Here is a 19,368-nt window from a genome sequence, read left to right on the forward strand (position 1 = left end):
CACATAAAATTTCCAATTTATTAAATGCCCCTTTTAGCTGCCAGTTTGAAACTACATTTCTCATACTTTATACATTTTAATATTGAGAAAACCAACACACTACACAAGTGAAAAAGGAACAGTACATAAGAATTGAAAAAAATGATAACAATTGTTTTTGTAGTTTGATTTACACTAAAATAAAGCCAATTAACATGTGTGGAATCTGCTGTTCATATTATTTTGGTAATTAAGCTAATGATTGTAAAGCTCTTTGTGCAAAGTACTGCACATCTATGTCTTGATCACGTGACAACCGCTGAAGCATGGGTTTCACATCTGTGCTGATGCTGGTGCCATCCAAACGAAGACCAACTTTCTCCATACACTTGCAAACATTAAATCTGACATTTGCCACCTAAACAAACATAGTTCGTTTGGAAACAGCCTTAAAGTTTAGGCAATTTGGTTGACTAGTTTACCACAGGTACCCACTTATACTTACTCAAGTGCATGACCCAGCAGATTTATATGTTGTTGCTTGGTCCAAGTAGTTCAAAACAACTTAAGTTTGATTTATTCTTTTCTCCCCCAAAATGTTCACTTTTGTGTTTAGGGTTCATTTTAGAAATAAAACCCCTAATTTGCGGAAATTGTAAACGGTTGTTGACAATTAGCCCAGTAACTAACTTTAAAGGCTCAAACAAATGTCAAAATGCTATTGTCGCTATACAAAACATTTGGTCATGCTGCTATATACATTTGGTCATGCTGCTATATCTAGTGGTTGTATTATAACAATGGTATCCCCAAGAGTTTTCACTTTTGAGACAGGGTTGCATTATTGTAACATAACAACTAGAAAGGTGGCTTTCTGATATACTTCCATTTTATATTTTCTATGTAATATTTACCAATTTACTATACACATCATTTGATCTACATATATATTGTTTTTGCAAACAAAAACAGATGGGTCCCCACACACGTGTTTGTGCGGATTAACGGAAAACAAATGTTCGGGCTATTTTTAGATTCTTAAGGACAAATTGTTGGAAATTGTTAACCCAACTTTTAAAAAAATGGTCCGTATTCTTTTTGCTTCATTATTGTAATATAATTGTTCTTCAGTACCGTTTAAAGATCTTTTGACACGGTTTTTAATAGCACGCAGTCCATAGTAATTAACAAAAACGTTTCTCCCAATCCATATTTAACTTACGTATTGTTTCTGGAGTATATGTGTAAAAATTAAAGAAGCTATGTTGTGAGGAAAACAACTTTTCCAACTGTGTTCTGCGTTTCCTACAAGTTGACCTTCAGTCGTCATAAGGCGGCCAACTTGTCAATAGCCTTTTAACGACTTTTTATTGCATCTTTGGAAAACATGTAGTTTTTTACCTTCATGTTAATCAACAACGTTTGCCTGAAATATGCAAAACCGAAATATCGTTTTAATCACTTCTAAGATACAAAAACTTTGGTAAAGCTGAAAATATGCATGCTAACTAAATAAAACCACATAGCATTATTGCGCTGATCTAATCATAGAAAAGACTGCCTCGTAAAATGGCCGTAAATGCGTCAAGCAGCGATCTCCTGCTATGCAATAAATCGCCACAATTGTAAACCAGTGAATTACTTCCTTGGGCTTTCCAGTTTACACATATTATGGGCTGTAATGGTAACCATTTGGCCATTCAGCGAAAATTTTGAACACTAAATGGTAACCCACTGCAAACAATTTTTTTTTTAAATTACGTTTTAGCACATATAACGGGCTGCTTGCATTGCTGACATAAGGGACTGGAAAAACTAAAACCGATTATTTGGGGGTTGAAGGGGTGAAAATGGGTAAATCCAATAAAAAGTTAGAAAAATATTTAGAATATCTTACATTGCACCAACCAACAAAGCATGAAACTCCTAGGTCATGTGCTTAGGTCAGCACAGCTGTTTTAAAAAATTTACGCTTTGGGGGCCTGTGGGTGAACCCTTGTGTTTTCTGGGGTCAAACTTCAGGAGGATCAAATATGGATAAAAACTATCATCTGTGTAAATTTGAACTCTTTCGTGACTAAACGCGTATAACAAACCAGCGTTAGACAGAAAAAAGACTTGCCTACACCACATAGGTTACTGTACATGTTTAAAAACCAAGTTACAAATGATTGTTGCACCTGTAGCAATATGTCAGTGTTTGTAATAAAAAAAACTTCACTTGTTTTTGCCAAATGTATAAATACATATATATATGCAGGCAAAAACGAGTGGAGTCTAAAAACTTCTTGTCCATGTTCTTTCGGGTGCATCTAAAGTATACAGGATCGCTTGGTGCATTATTAATACAGCTTGGCGCACCTTTATAATACTTGGTTCACCCTTATATTGCCTGGTGCACCTTTATGCCATTTGCCGTACCTTTATATTGCTAGGTAAAGGTGCACATAGCATTATATCAAGGTGCACCAAGTAATATCAAGGTGCACCAAAGGATATAAAGGTGCACCAAGTGATAAAAATGTGAACCAAGCGATCCTGTATAGTGTATATTTTAGATGCACCGTTCTTTTTCATAACTAGAATAGTGGTTTTCCTATATATTGCCAGTTTATATATACTACATCATATTTAACGATGTATACCATATACCATTTACTATATTTATAATGGATATATATTTGGCACCTACATTTCATTGGGTCCCTATCTTTTTCCTGGCACTTTATAACATAATTGTTTCTGCAAGCATAATCTAATGGGTCCCCACACATGTGCATATGCGATTTGGTAACAGTAAAAATAAGGCACAATCATTGTTAGATACCAATTTCCTATACACATCATTTGATCTACACATATGATTGTTTTTGCAAGCAAAAACGAATGGCTCCCCACACGCGCATTTGTGCGGATTTACGGTAAACAAACATCCTGGTTATTTTTAGATTCTTAAGGAAAAACTTAACCAACTTTAAAAGTTTTGTCTGTATTCTTTTTTAATCATTATTGTCATATAATTACAAAACACAGTAAAAATACTTTTAAATTTGCTACACACATCATTTGATCTACACATATGATTGTTTTTGCAAGCAAAAACGAATGGGTCCCCACACGCGCGTTTGTGCGGATTTACGGTAAACAAACATCCTGGTTATTTTTAGATTCTTAAGCAAAAACTTAACCAACTTTAGCCTTAACCCAACTTTAAAAGTTTTGTCCGTATTCTTTTTGCATCATTCTTTTTCGTCATATAATTACAAAAAACGGTAAAAATACTTTCAATTCAATTTCATGCTTTGACCTTGATATTGTCGTTCAAGGTCAGTTTTTAAACACAATTTTCCAAAACTGAAAATGTGCTTGATAACTTAATAAAACGACATAGCATTGCTGTGCAAAAACAGCTGATTTCTAATCACCAACACGACTGTCTCGTAAAATGTCCGTCCGGACGTCAAGCTGAGCACTCCCGCTGCATTCACCCGCCTTAATCGTAAACAAGTAAACTAGAAGGGTGGCTTAGCATATATTGCCCCTGCATATACACTATAACCTATTTTAATACATAAATATATTTCCTATGCTTATTTTGTATTGGGTCCCATATTAGCCATTGTCTTTTATAACTTTAGTCGTTTCTGCAGGCAAAAACTCATGGGTCCCCACACATGCAAAGTTGAAAGTATGAGAAAGTCGGGTGTTCTAAAGTAAAACACAGTGATCGGCACTGGGCTTAAATAATAATGCTATGTAGAATACGAACTATAAAATTAGATTCACCCCAGATATTGTTTGAAGTATGTCCTATTCAACGTTTTAAAAAACTGACACATTTTAGGGGGCTAGTAGGGCAACTAATTGGGTTCGACACACAAATTAAAAAATATATAAAAACCGCAATGACTCAATCAATAGTACTGCAAAATTTCAGCCCAATCCGCCAATGTTTAAAATTTTGACCACTAGAGGAGTTTTGAGCAACAACCGGTAATGTTTCTGCTGTCATTGGGCTGTTGACAAGCCCCTAACTGCCATGGTGCAAAAACGACCAACGAGCAACATACAACTGGTTGCCCTTGTAACACTATTGCGCCAAAGAAATCTTTCGTTTGTGGTGCCCAGTAACATACAAATACGTTTTACACTTTAGGGGCTTGTGGGGTAAATGTTAGACTACAGGGTTGAACACAACAATCGACACCTATAAATGGCATACTATACAAGAAATCCAAATTTCAGCCAATTCTGACACTGTTTGAAAACTCACCCATTTTAGGAGGCTAGCGGGATAAATACTGGGGCTATCAACAAAAACAAAGTGGGATGCACATCTACATGAATATATCTACCATCTGTGTAAATTTCACCCAAACCCATCAAACATTTGATGGAAAAACGAGTCGGACAAAAAGGGAAGGGGACCCATAATTACTACCTTGAGAGTTGAGACTTCTATCTGACTGACAGTGTACACATATTATGGACTGTAAAAGTAACTATTTGGCCGATGTGTGTAAATTTGAAAAAGTTTGAACCATTCTTTCTTGACCAAAACGTGGCAACAAATCCGCGTTAGACGGAAAAAAAGAAATAAAGAAAAAAATATATAGACAAAAACAACTAGAAGGGTGGCTTAGCACATATTGCCCTTGCATATACACTATAACCTATTTTAAAACATAAATATATTTCCTATGCTTATTTTGTATTGGGTCCCATATTAGTCACCGTCTTTTATAACTTTAGTCGTTTCTGCAGGCAAAAACTCATGGGTCCCCACACATGCAAAGTTGTAGATAATGCATTTCAAGAGATAACCATGCAAAAGTCGGGTGTTGTAAGGTAAAACACAGTGATCGGCACTGGGCTTAAATAATAATACTATGTAGAATACAAACTATAAAATTAGATTCACCCCAGATATTGGTTAAAGTATGTCCTATTTAACGTTTTAAAAAAACTGACCCATTTTAGGGGGCTAGTAGGGCAACTAATTGGGTTCGACACACAAACTAAAAAATATATAAAAACCACAATGACTCAATCAATAGTACAGCAAAATTTCAGCCCAATCCGCCAATGTTTAAAATTTCGACCACTAGAGGTGTTTTGAGCAACAACCGTTACTGTTTCTGACGTCATAGGGCTGTTAACAAGCCCCTAACTGCCATGGCGCAAAAACGACCACCAAGAAACCCACCAACGAGCAACAAACAACTGGTTGCCCTTGTAACACTATTGCTCCAAAGAAATCTTTCGTTTGTGGTGCCCAGTACCATACAAATACGTTTTACACTTTAGGGGCTTGTGGGGTAAATGTTAGGACTACAGGGTTGAACACAACAATTGACACCTATAAATGGCATACTATACAAGAAATCCAAATTTCAGCCAATTCTGACACTGTTTAAAAATTCACCCATTTTAGGGGGCTAGCGGGGTAAATACTGGGGTTATCAACAAAAACAAAGTGGGATGCACATCTACATGAATATATCTACCATCTGTGTAAATTTCAGCCAAATCCATCAAACATTTGATGGAAAAACGAGTCGGACAAACTTTGGGTAAAAACACCCATTTTAGGGGGCGAGCGGGGTAAATACTGGGGTTATCAACAAAAACAAAGTGGGATGCACATCTACATAACTATATCTCCCATTTGTGTAAATTTCAGCCAAATCCATCAAACATTTGATGGAAAAACGAGTCGGACAAACTTCGGGGAAAAAATACCCATTTTAGGGGGCTAGCGGGGTAAATACTGGGGTTATCAACAAAAACAAAGTGGGATGCACATCTACATAACTATATCTACCATCTGTGTAAATTTCAGCCGAATCCATCAAACATTTGATGGAAAAACGAGTCGGACAAACTTTGGGGAGAAAAAAAAAAGGAAGAAAAAAAAGAAAAAAAACAAAAACAATTTGAGTAAAATCAATATGTGTCCCCTTCAGGGAACCATAATAACCTACTGCAAACAATTGTTTACCATTTCAGTACATTAGGGCTTGTATTTCTGGCCTAAAACGTATTATGGGTCCCCTTCCCTGAAGGGGACACATATTGATTTTACTCAAATTGTTTTCGTTTTTTTGTTTTTTTTTCTTCTTTTTTCTTCTCCCCAAAGTTTGTCCGACTCGTTTTTCCATTAAATCCTTGATGGATTTGCATGAAATTTACACAGATGGTAGATGTAGTTATGTAGATGTGCATCCCACTTTGTTTTTGTTGATAACCCCAGTATTTACCCCGCTAGCCCCCTAAAATGGGTATTTTTTCCCCAAAGTTTGTCCGACTCGTTTTTCCATCAAATGTTTGATGGATTTGGCTGAAATTTACACAGATGGTAGATGTAGTTATGTAGATGTGCATCCCACTTTGTTTTTGTTGATAACCCCAGTATTTACCCCGCTAGCCCCCTAAAATGGGTATTTCCCCCCGAAGTTTGTCAGACTCGTTTTTCTATCAAATCCTTGATGGATTTGGATGAAATTTACACAGATGGTAGATGTAGTTATGTAGATGTGCTTCCCACTTCGTTTTTGTTGATAACCCCAGTATTTACCCCGCTAGCCCCCTAAAATGGGTGAGTTTTTAAACAGTGTCAGAATTGGCTGAAATTAGGATAGCTTGTAGAGTATGCCATTTATAGATGTCGATTGGTGTGTTCAACCATGTAGCCCCATCATTTACCCCACAAGCCCCTAAAGTGTAAAACGTATTTGTATGTTACTGGGCACCACAAACGAAAGATTTCTGTTGCTCAATAGTGTTACAAGGGCAAGCAGTTGTTTGTTACTCTTTTATGACTTTGTGGATTGCTTGGTGAACGTTAGTTAGGGGGTTGTTAACAGCCCTATGACATCTGAAACATTAACGGTTGTCGTTCAAAACACCTCTAGTGGTCGAAATTTTAAACATTGGCGGATTGGGCTGAAATTTTGCAGTACTATTGATTGAGTCATTGAGATTTCATATTTTTTTAGTTTGAGTGTCTGACCCCATTAGTTACCCCACTAGTCCCCTACAATGGGTCAGTTTTTTGAACAGTGTCGGGATTGGACAAAATTTGGGGTAGTATGTGGACTATGCTATTTGTAGGTTTCAGTTGATGTGTTTTACCTTTAGCCCCAACATTTACTCAACTAGCCCCCTAAAATAAATGAACTTTTAGAAAACATTCTAATTATATGAAATTTTGCAAAGTTTATTAAACATACTCAAATGTTATGTTTTTACATACTATTATTATTTAGGCCCAGTGTCGATCACTGCGTTTTACTTTACAACACCAAACTTTCACATGGTTATCTCTTGAAATGCATTATCTACAACTTTGCATGTGTGGGGACCCATGAGCTTCTGCTTGCAGAAACAACTAAGTTTATAAAAGACAGTGGATGGTATGGGACCCAATATAAAATAAGCATAGGAAATATATCAATGTTTAAAAATAGGTTATAGTGTATATGCAAGGGCAATATGTGCTAAGCCACCCTTCTAGTTATTTTGGGGTTTAAGGGGTAAAAATGGGTGAATCCAATAAAAAGTAAAAAATTCTTTAGAATAGCTTACATTGCACCAACCAACAAAGCATGAAACCCTCAGATTATGTACTTGGGTCAGTACAGCCGTTTTTTTCGTTTTGGGGGCCTGTGGGTGAACCGCTGGGTCGTTTGGGGTCAAACTTCAGGAGGACCAAATTCGGAATAATAACTAACATCTGTGCAAATTTAAAGCACTCTTTCTTGACCAAACGCATTTAACAAACCAGCGTTAGACAGAAACCAATATTTTGGGGTTTAAGGGGTGAAAATGGGTAAATCTTTTTTTAAGGCACAAAGTTCTTTAAAATACTTTATACTGCACCAATCAACAAAGCATATAACTCCTAAATGAAGTACTTTAGCTAGTATAGCTATTTTAAAAATTTCACGTTTTGGGGGGCTGTGGGTGAACCGAGGGATCCAACAGGGTCAAAATTCACATGGACCATCTTTAGACCAATATGTATAATGTGTGTAAATTTGAACAAATCCGCGTTTGACGGAAAAAAGAAATATAGACAAAAAGAATATGTGTCCCCTTCAGGGAAGGGGACCCATAATTATATAGACAGAAAGAAAGGAAAAATTTTAGGGTGGCTTAGCACAAACATGGCAATCAATATTCCGCTAAAATAATCATGCAATATGAGGTACAAAAAAACAGCCATTTTAGGGGTTAGTGGGGTGCCTGATGGAATAAATAACTGGACCGCAATGACCCAACTACATTCCTGTAAAATTCTATCCAAATCAGCCAATGTTTTAATTTTAACTAGAGGTGTTTTGAGCTACATTTGTCAACATTTCTGGCGTCATAGGGCTGTTCCCTGCAGAAACGTCCACCAAGCAATGCACAAACAGACATATTGTGTTTTGTTGCCTTTATTTCACTGCTACACCATGTTTGTGGTGCCCAGCAACATACAAAAAGATTTTACACTTTAGGGGCTAGTGGGGTGAGTGATGAAGTTATCAAGACAAAAGAAGCAGATGGAACTATCTGCCATCTGTGTCAGTTACATCCAACGGAAAAAAACTGAGTGAAACCCTTCAGGAAAGGGGACCCATTAATAATTCTTGTCCCTGCAACTTTCAAATCATCAACATGACAGGAGAATAAAAATTATCATCAAATTTGTTGAAAAATCATCCAAGTGTGAAGCTTACCCGAAATTTGAGCCCAAGGACATATTATAACAATAAAAAGTTAAAGCAGGGGTCCCCAACACTGGACCCGCGATTCATTTCATCTAAATAATATTTGCTTGGTTACACATATCAATGATCTAAGAGCGGTTTGTGACATCACAGGCAAAACTAAGATATGAAATTATGCACAAACAGTTGCTTATATTGTTACTTGTGATGAAATAAAAAAGCCTTGATCAACACGCTAATAAGATTGTAAAGACATCTTGGATATCAACGATAATTATGGCTACAACCACTAAATGACCGCAGGCTTTGGTTCTCAAAAAGCTGGCCTAGTGTTGATAAAGTGGTGTAGCGTGCAGTTTTAAGGTCTTTAAAAGCATTTTGGCATCTGACGGCGCATGTGGCCCACGGCTTCCAAGTCAGTTCAAAAATTGGACCTGGACAAAGTAATTTGGAGACCCCTGCACTAACAAATTGACACAAGTGCAACAAATCATAATGGGTCGCATCTTTGGGCATGAAATGTTTACTGGATTTGAATGAAACTTTCACAGATGGTAGACATAGTTATGTAGATGTGCCCTTTTTTGTTGACTTGATAGCCCCAGTATTTACCCCACTAGCCCCCTAAAATAGGTAAATTTTTAAATGATGTCCAAATTTGGCTCTGCCTGCCTTCATTAGGTGTCGATTGTTGTGTTTTACCCTGTATCCAAAATATTTACCCCACTGGCGCCTTAAAATAGGTGAATTTTTGAACAATGTCTGAAAACAAAATTATGGGTCCCCTACCCTGAAGGGGACACATATTGTTTTTGTCCATATATTTTTTCTTTTTTTCCGTCTAACGCGGATTTATTCCCACGTTTTGGTCAAGAAAGATTGGTTCAAACTTTTTTAAATTTACACACATTATAGATATTGGTCTAAAGATGGTCCATGTGAATTTTGACCCCGTTTGATCCCTTGCTTCACCCACAGCCCCCCAAACCGTAAATTTTTTAAAACTGCTATACTTGCTAAAGCAGATGATTCTGGAGTTTCATACTTTTTTGATTGGTACATTGCAGCGTATTTTAAAGTATTTTGTAACTTGAAGTTGTATATATCCATTTTCACCCCTTTACCCCAAAATATTTGTTTGATTGTTCACATGTTAATGAGGTCAGAAATACAAGACTTCATGTGCTGAAATTTTAAACAGCTGTGGATAGAGTGCTCCTTATTGGCTGTTAAAAATTTCAGTGCAATCGGCTCAGTAATTACTCTTACAGCCCCAAATGTGTTTTCAAATGCTGTCTTTTGTCAAGTTTGTGCTCTCTCAGTACACAGCTGACGCAATGGGAGTGATTGACGATAGTGGCAAATGGAAAAAATGCCTCTGCTTCACGCATGAACGCAGTCGTCACTTGACCATTTTCTCACTGGTTGGAATTAAGATGTTACGATGTTAGTTATATTGTGCTGTAAACATTAATGTAGGTCAACTTATTCGTGTTTCAAAACGCAGAGCGACAACGCAGCACGATTTGTTACACCTGTGTAATGTGACTTCTCAAACTGAAAGCGTTAATAAAACTGTTTCATAACAGGCTTTGGACATAAAAAGCCCAGCTAAGGAATCGTATTGTTGACATGTAGAAACTTAACGGCGCCAGGGAACGCTATGTGCGGATTAAAAATCTTAATTCTATTCCAGTTTAACAATGAATGTGCCCTATTTTTACTGTTACCCATTAGATTATGCTTGCAGAAACAATTATGTTATAAAGTGCCAGGAAAAAGATAGGGACCCAATGAAATGCAGGTCCCAAATATATATATCCATTATAAATACAGTAAATGGTATATGTGATACATCATTAAATATGATGTAGTATATATAAACTGGCACTATATATGAAAACCACTATTCCAGTTTTTTTTAAATTGAAATTTGTTAAATATGCCATTTTGAGGTGTTTATTGATAAGATTTACCCCTCCAACCTCGTAGAATAGGTAGCTTTTACAAACAATGGTCGAATTGAATGTAATTTGTATAGCTTGTACCTCACATAGCATGATTATTTCTAGAAACTTTTATTGCCCCTTTTTATTTTGTAAAATGCCTTATTCACAACATTGCATGTGTGGGAGACCCATGAGTTTCTGCTTGCAGAAACAACAAAGGTTAAACGACAGTGATACGGGGTTCATTATAAAAGAAGTGTAAGCATATGTTAAAAAATAGGTCGCAGTGTATGTGCAATATGTGATAAGCCACCCTTCCAGTTTTTTACTGCGTATGTAAATGTCGAACAGCAATAAAACTAGAAAGGTGGCTTTTCTATATACATCAATTTTATATGTTCTATTTACAGATTTACAATACACACCATTTGACCTACAAAAGGGTTCCCACACACACATGTTTATGCAAATTATCTACTTCCATTTTAATCTCTGGCTTTCAAATCGATATTTCTGTCCAAGTTCTGTTTTAAAAAGGTTACCGTATATACTCGCGGAAAGGTCGCAACTTTTTTCCTTATATTTTTTCAAAAAAATATAGGTGCGACCTATCCGCTCGACACAAGTGCAAATACGGGTGCATGCGCTCGTGCACGCACATACCAATGCGAGACAGTTTCATTAGCGCACACGCACATGCGGCCGCTCAGTGTGTGTTGGATTTTCCCACTTTGTTGAGAAAAAATGGTTTTGCGGTTTCAATGCTAAAAAACGAACAATTGCAACCAAAAAAGCTAGGGAAAGGGCCTTTTAAATCCCTAGATTTTTAGTGTGACTTATGTGGGAGTCAACTCTAAATTAAATTTTTTTAACACAAAACTAACAGTGCGACCTATACGGTGGCGCGACCTATTGGCGACTATATACGGTACAAATTTTCCCAGAAAACCCTAACCAATATTAGAGACATTACAAATTAAGAAAGCTATTTTGCAGCAAAGGTATATATAACACTAGAAAGCTGGCTTTCTAATATACTTCCATTTTATATATTCTCTATTCCATTTACTAATTTACCATACACATCATTTGGTCTACAAATATGATTGACCTCCCGTGTGTGTTTGTGCGGATTTAAGCATTAACCCAACAATGAAAAAAAGTTGTCCATATTCTTTTTGCATCATTATTGTCATATAATTACAAAAACAGTAAAAAAGAACGAAAAAAAAGTTATTACAGACACTATAAATTGAAAAGCAATTTGCTACAAAGGTATACATAACAAATTGTTTTTTACTTAACTTTGCTTCGCAAAATGAGTACCATTGTAGTAACCTCTTACGGTACAGACGCCGAACGACCGTTTGACACCGTTTTCAATAGCATGCACTCCTCAGTGATCAACAATACCGTTTTGAGTAAATGAGTTAGGTATGGAATTGTCAAAAATAAAGACGCTAAGTCATGACGAATAATAATCGTTCTTAGGCGTGTTTGTAATACCACAAGTTAACCTTTAGTGACCTGTGGTCATGCGGCAGTAAGACCAATAATCCATTATAGCCAATGATTTTGTACCTTTTTTGTTTGTGGAGAAACAAAAGCAGAAACTCATTGGCCCCACACACATGCAAAGTTGTAAATCATGCATTTTCAAGATAACCATAATCAAGTTCAGTGACCTTTAAACAGGGTAATCAATATTCTTCTTAAATGATCATGCTACATGAGGTACAACTTATCCAAATGTTTTAGACATTGTTTACAAATTTTACCCATTTTAGGGTTTAATGAGGTATAGTGAGAATACAGGGTAAAAACCATAATCAAAACAACAAAATGGCATATTCTGCATACTGTCAAACTTTTATTTTCAACTTTCCACATTATAAGCCTGTTAAAACCTCTATAACTGCCATCTGCCAAAACATTTACCAAGAAGTTCACAAACACAAGTTAAATACGTCTGGTTGCTTTTACAACAAACTAAACAGATGGCACATCAACATCGCCATATCTACCATCCATCAAAGTTTCATCCAAATTCATCAAAGATTTTATGCCAAAAGTGCATGGAAAAACTTCACCGTAGAAAATAGTAAAAAAGGCAGGGGCATGAGTAATATCAAGATGCCCTTTAGGGAAGGGGACCAATAACTATTTACTGTTTAGAATCTCTAATAAACTGGAAAGGTATTTAATCTGCACTTACATTGTCATTTGAGAGACCGATTAAAGTAGGAAGGATGAGCTTTGTCAGGTGTTCACCAGATAGAATCGAAGCAAGCTCATTCACACAGAATATTGTAGTCATTCTTCGCAAATAGTTTTGGTCCTGGGCTAGGTTGATAATTTTTGGAACTACAGCTTCTTTTGCCCAGTCTACTCCAAATGTTTCAACAAGTTTCCTCAGATTGGTTGTGGCCGCCTCACGAATGGCATAAACATGATCAACCAACCACTAAAAACAGTTGTGTGTTTATCTAAGCCAACCACATAAAAAATCAAATCATCAATGCTTATTACCTGCATGCACAGTTCATTCAGTTTGTCATCAAAAAACTGCTGACCAAGTTGTGCAGCTAGTAGTGGCATGTGTTCAATTATTGCCAATCGAACTCTCCACTTTCCATCCTCCGCAAGTTCAACAATCGCAGGTAACAATGATTGAGAAAGTTGATCAATTCCAATTACCTTTATAAGGTTTGTTATTTAATTTTATTACCAATTAGAAAGGTGGCTTTTCTGCATATTGGTAAATATGTTCTGCATCCCATGTACTGTTTTACCATATACTTTGTTTGTTGTACTCACAATGATTATACATTTGTTTCTTACTAAAGATGGCCTTCATCATTACTCAGCTTTAACAACATACATATTGCTTTCCACAAAAGGAATGCACAAGACAAATTGGTAACAAGGACAGGATACTTTTGGTCAAAGTTCTTCCAGTTCCAGTAATCGACAACAATAACTGGCATACTCTCAAGCTGTCTAAATTTCATTCAATTCAGACATTGTTTAAAAAATTGACCCATTTTGGGGGGGGGGGTAAATGTTGGGGCCACAGGGTGAAACACAACATCCTACACACATAAATTGCACAGTCTACAAGCTGTCCAAATTTTATCAAATTCAGACATTGAGGGGGGTAAATAGGGGGCTAGAGGGGTAAATATTGGGGCTCCAGGGTTAAACACAGCAATTGACACATATAAATGACAAATTATACAAGCTGTCCAAATTTCATTTAATTCCTACGCTGCTTTAAAAACTCAACCATTTTAGGGGGTTAGTGGGGTAACTGACAGGGTTCAACACCTAACAGTATAAAATATAAAACCACAATGACCCAATCAACAGTCATGTAAAATTTTATCCAAATCGGCCAATGTTTAAAATTCTGACCACTAGAGGTGTTATTAGCAACATTCGTTAACGCTTCTGACTTGCATGTGCAAAAACGTCCACCAAGAAATGCACAAACAAATGTACCATATTTTCTGTTGCCTTTATTATACTATTCCACCATAGAAATCTTCCGTTTGTGGTGCACAGCAACATTGACAAAAAGGTGACTAGGCAACCATTTGAACGGTTGAGCCAAATTTCAAATACTAACAAGAAACCCACTACAAACAAATGTTTTAAATTTCAGCTTATTAGGACTTGTAATTCTAACATAAAGCATCGAAAAATCTAAAACCGAATATTTTGAAGTTAAAGGGGTAAAAATGGATGAATCAAATTAAAAGATACAAAACTCTTAAGAATACCTTACATTGCACCAACCAACAAAGCATGAAACTCCTCAATCGTGTACTTTAGTCAGTACAGTCTGTTTAAAGATTTCCTGTTTTGGGAGCCTGTGGGTGAACCACTTGGTCAAACTTGGACAACTACCTAAGATTCTTTCTTGACCAAAATGCATGGAACAAACCCGCGTTAGAAAGAAAAAAATAAAGAAAAAGAATAAGGACCCATATTTAATAATTTGTTATCCGATTAACCGACAAAAAAGTATGGTAGTTATTATTTTATTACAAAGAATAGGCATTGTTACATGCAAAGACAACAATTATTGTGCAGGGGTCTTGCCTTGGAACTGTGTCATAGAGTTGTGTTTAAGTTTTACTGTGTGGGTGGGTATGACCGCTAGTATCCTAAGCAAACCTGTTAAAGTTAAAAGTTGAAGGAAGCAAGTACTGTAGCTTATTTGATTTTGTACATATTCACATCGAACAAATACAAGTCAAAGTTGAGTTTGCATACACAATATAATTATTACATATCCCTGTCTGTCTCCAAAATATCACTACTTTTTGGTCCGCACATGCAAACAGATTGCCCACCTTTGGTCTAAAATTTTAAACCAGCAAAAATGGCCTAATCTACAATGGTGGCTTTCCAAACGCTTGGAACAAACCAGCATTAGATAGAAAAAAATGTGGACAAAATAGGGAAGGGAATCCATAATTAAGAAATCTTGTTGAGACAAAACTGTGTTTTACTAGTTGCAATAATCCCCCACCATGCAACGACCCAATGACCAAGCAGACAATAACTGTTGAAAGATCTTCTAACATAGTTTCCAAGACATTTGGTTCATCTTTTCAGGGAATCGATAAATTCCCAGCACATAAAATATTGAATGTTTAACCCAGGGGTGGGCAACCCGCGGGCCGCATGCGGCCCTTCATTAAAGCTTGTGCGGCCCTCAGATACGCTTGGATTTCATAAGTACTGGCATACAAGTCCAATTATTACATATTTATGAGCTGATTAATGCGCCTGATGCTAGTTTTTTGCGATCTGGCAAAATGTGGCTAGAATCAAATACGAATTTAACTTGTAGTTAAGCATATTTGGTAAGAAACAAAGCAAAATCACTTTGTGTGATGCACATGTGCAGCCCTCGATCCAATTGTGACATTTATAATTGGCCCTACAGTAATAAAGGTTGCCTTTTTTTTCATGGTGAGCCGGCTAACATGAAAATGACATTTGACGACCACATAGCTTGCAAGCACTAACGCAGCGCCATTCTGTAATTGTGTTTTACAAAGCACTTTTGTGGGACCAGCAGGAGCTACTAGTGATGTAACGAAAGCATTGATACTTAAAGTCTTGTCTGTTATGTAACAAACTATTTCGGGATCATTTTTATGTGTCCTGTAGAGTGTAAAACTAAGTAAACTTAAGTCCACATGTTGTTGTGGAAACTTTTTCGCAGCAAAGTAACTTTCTACGGTTAACTCGTTGTTTTCCAAGATACATATTCAGAGCAAATACCTTCACAGGCTAGGATTTAAAATAAACTTAACTTAAAATGTGTTACATCAGGGGTGCAAAAATGCGGAGACACGATCGCGCGTCATCGCTACTCATCTGATATTGAGGTGGCATCACAACAAATGCCGATACATTTTTAAACGAGTAAAACGTGCATTACTCTGCTGTGTTTGCCACTAATTTTGTGAACTGTCACTTCACATTGATTTCTGACTCAGTTGCCATTACAACACAATCTATGTGTCAGGTTTGGACGTTTGCTGTTTGTATCTGAGAACGTATGAGACAAGCCGAAAGATCGATTTGCCGAATCAGCAACTTTAACGACAATTCATCAGGTGTCAGATTGAAAACTGAATATCGGGCAAACCCCAATTCCAAAACCTATGCCAACAGGCTATGTTATCCAAGCACAGTGCTCCACAACCTGCCGCCGCATGGGTACTCGGAGACGTGCAGCCGTGAGACTGTAAATGGAAGTATATGTGTTGACATTTGGCGGTCATGCATTGATTTCAACTAATATTTTAGGGTATAAATATATTTTGCGGGTCTACTAGAGAGATCTTGGCAGCAATACATGACAAACTTTTTGTACGCTATTGTGTGCAAACAATGCCAAATGTTCAGGCAACACACAACTTAACAATTTAGATAGTGGTGTCAATAACAACTGAGACCGATCATCAAACTGTTGAGTTCAAACTATGGATTAGGCATAAACTTTCAGGCACAAGCAAATGGGATATTGTGAGATAAATCAAAATTCTTTAAATCACTAGATTATAAACAAAACCTTTGAGACATTAGGTGGCTGTTTGTACAATGGAAACCTGCGATATGGCTATTAATAGCAAATGGTTGTGCATTGGAAAGAGACACATACACAAAAACGTATGTGCTACTAAAATTTTCTGCACGCTACCAAATTCCAAAATAAATTTTGCACCCCTGTGTTACATACAATTTGATGCATAAATAGACAAGACAGTTTAAATGTACCAAACGACCTAGAAACATAGTAAACGACTATTATAATGTTTTTTTAGGCATATGCGCCTTGTTGCATAAAAATTAAGCATGTTTTGTAATAGTTGTTGTGGGGAAAGAAAAAATGTGTTATAGTTGGGTTGGCATCAGCTGCTGATGTATACCAGTACAGAAACACACTGCAAAGGGTGTAACTTGTGATTTAGGTGACACCCCCAGGCTGGAAATATTTCTATCTTATGTAGAGGCCTCCACGCCGATTTTGTGGGGGCGCCTATGTTCTGAGTCATATACTTTAGGTGGTATATTTGTATGCATATTTTACATTTAGTGATCAATTACAAACTTCACATTATGAAATCTTACCTCATTTACACAGTCAATGTTCGATATAATGTTCAATCTCACATCTGGACATTCATCTCGCAATTGAGTGAGAAAAAGTGGAAGTAGGTGTTCAATGGTATTATCTTTTCCTAGCACAGGAGAAAGGCCCATTATCACAGATGCTAATGCTGACTTGACATGTTGGTTGGCATCAGTAACAAGCTCTTTAACATGTGGCAGGATGTTCTGCATAATGATTTGCTCTCGTTTGTCAGCAGGAAGTTGCTCACAAAATTCTTTAACTTTGTGTGCAACTGCACTCCGAACCTCTGCTTCACAGTCTTTGAGCAGTGACTGAAAAAAATGTGGATGTGAACAAAACAAGTAACTGAAAATGTCTTCTAAACATTGTTTGAAAATTTCAATCATTTAAGGAATAAATGGCCTAACTGTTGGGCTTGTAAAATTGAACACAGCAGTCATATTGGAGAAACTGAAGATTTCATCCAATTCAGATAAAATACATCATGCGACTCAGTATAGAGGTACTTATTTCTTTTCTGAATTAGTTATTTGGATGATCAGGTGTGCCTACACCTTAATCTGGTACAAACAACTACAACGTTGTGCCAAAATATTCCATTTTTATGTTACTAAAAGTACTACCGTATATACTCGCAGATAGGTCGCAACTTTTTCCTTATATTTTTTAAAAACAAATATAGGTGCGACCAATCCGCTCGACATTAGTGCAAGTCGGAACAAAATTGAAAGTTTTCGGCTATTGCAAGTACCGTATTTTCTGGCTAATAAGCCGATTTTCAGGACCTCACGTTTTTCGATATAATTTTCGACTTGTAGTGGAAATGTGCTATTGCCACTGTGGTTCTATCGAGTATGGGTGTATGCGCTCGTGCATGCACATACCAATGCAAGGCAGTTTCATGAGCGCACATGTGACTGCTCAGCGTGCGTTGGATTTTCCCGCTTTGTTGAGAAAAAATGTAAACATATTTTGATTATATTAAGCCCTACAAAAAAAAATAGGAAGTTATCTATGCAAAAAAGCTGGGGAAAGAGCCTTTTAAATCCCTAGATTTTTAGTGCAACTTATGTGCGAGTCAACTCTAAATTAACCTTTTTAACACAAAACTAATAGTGCAACCTGTACAGTGGCGCGACCTATCGCCGAGTATATACGGTAAACAACAACAACCAGGAAGACAAATAAAGGTTATGATCAGACCTATTTTTGAGAATGTCTGCTAAATCAATAAAAAAAAATTCAAATAGGACCAAGAGTTATGTAAATAGGGTTCAATAGGAAATATTAGCAACTACATTAGTATACTTATTGGCTGAAAATTGTATCAAAATCTATCAAACATTTTTTTACAAAAAGTCAATAGACTTGCATAGAAGTAAAATTGTGCCCTCTTTAGGAAGACCATAGTGATCAAAAGCATTCTACCTGAAATGCTGGGACAAGGTGTTGTGTAGTAAGCTGGGGACCAATTGCCTTCTGTAGCAAAGAAAATTTATCAGACAACATATAACGAACCCTCCATGATTTATCTCCTGCAGCTTCTTTGATGGTTGTCAGAAGATACTGCTCACACTCACTTTCATTCAACAACTCTGTGACCACAGTTGTACAATGTAACAAGTTCCATATTTACCATAGTGTTTGTAAAATATAAATGCTAGCAATGTAAATCGAGTATTGTAAAAAAGTTTTATGAATGCAAATCTTTGTTTACCTGCCATTGCAACACATCCATCAACTGATAGTAATCGAACTGAATCCTGTTCATCATTGGCAAGATTGTGAAGTAGCGGAATAAGGTCTGATATAACATGCTCTCTCTCTGCAACCTAAACATTTTTGGATGATATTCTAACACTTTCAGAATTGCACCAGTTTTGTTTACTATTAACAGTGCAACCCACACCGTTCAGAGCCAGGTACCATTGATGCTATGCCAGTTTTTATTAACATTTATTACCATGTTAACATTGTGTGCAAACAAGCCAAGAAAGAAGCATTGCTTGTTTGATTCAGGTGACTTATGCTGTCCACATAAATTTAGTCCTATACAGCAATTACA

The 19,368-nt window shown here is 36.6% G+C and overlaps 1 protein-coding gene across 1 annotated transcript; it reads right to left on the minus strand.

Annotated features, from left to right (window-relative positions):
- Positions 1 to 4: 4 nt before the first annotated feature.
- On the minus strand, positions 5 to 19,135 carry LOC145222826 (serine/threonine-protein phosphatase 2A 65 kDa regulatory subunit A beta isoform-like; the record flags this gene model as incomplete). The annotated part of the gene is given in 6 exon segments (XM_080089042.1): positions 5 to 397; positions 12,861 to 13,109; positions 13,175 to 13,342; positions 17,300 to 17,614; positions 18,732 to 18,898; positions 19,021 to 19,135. Coding segments are annotated over 6 exon segments (1,182 nt in total), but the record flags the coding sequence as incomplete, so codon positions are not given.
- Between the last annotated feature and the right edge of the window lie 233 nt (positions 19,136 to 19,368).

This window comes from Phallusia mammillata, chromosome 4 (assembly GCF_965637545.1).
Source record: "Phallusia mammillata chromosome 4, kaPhaMamm4.hap1.1, whole genome shotgun sequence".
In the NCBI taxonomy this organism is placed as follows: domain Eukaryota; kingdom Metazoa; phylum Chordata; class Ascidiacea; order Phlebobranchia; family Ascidiidae; genus Phallusia; species Phallusia mammillata.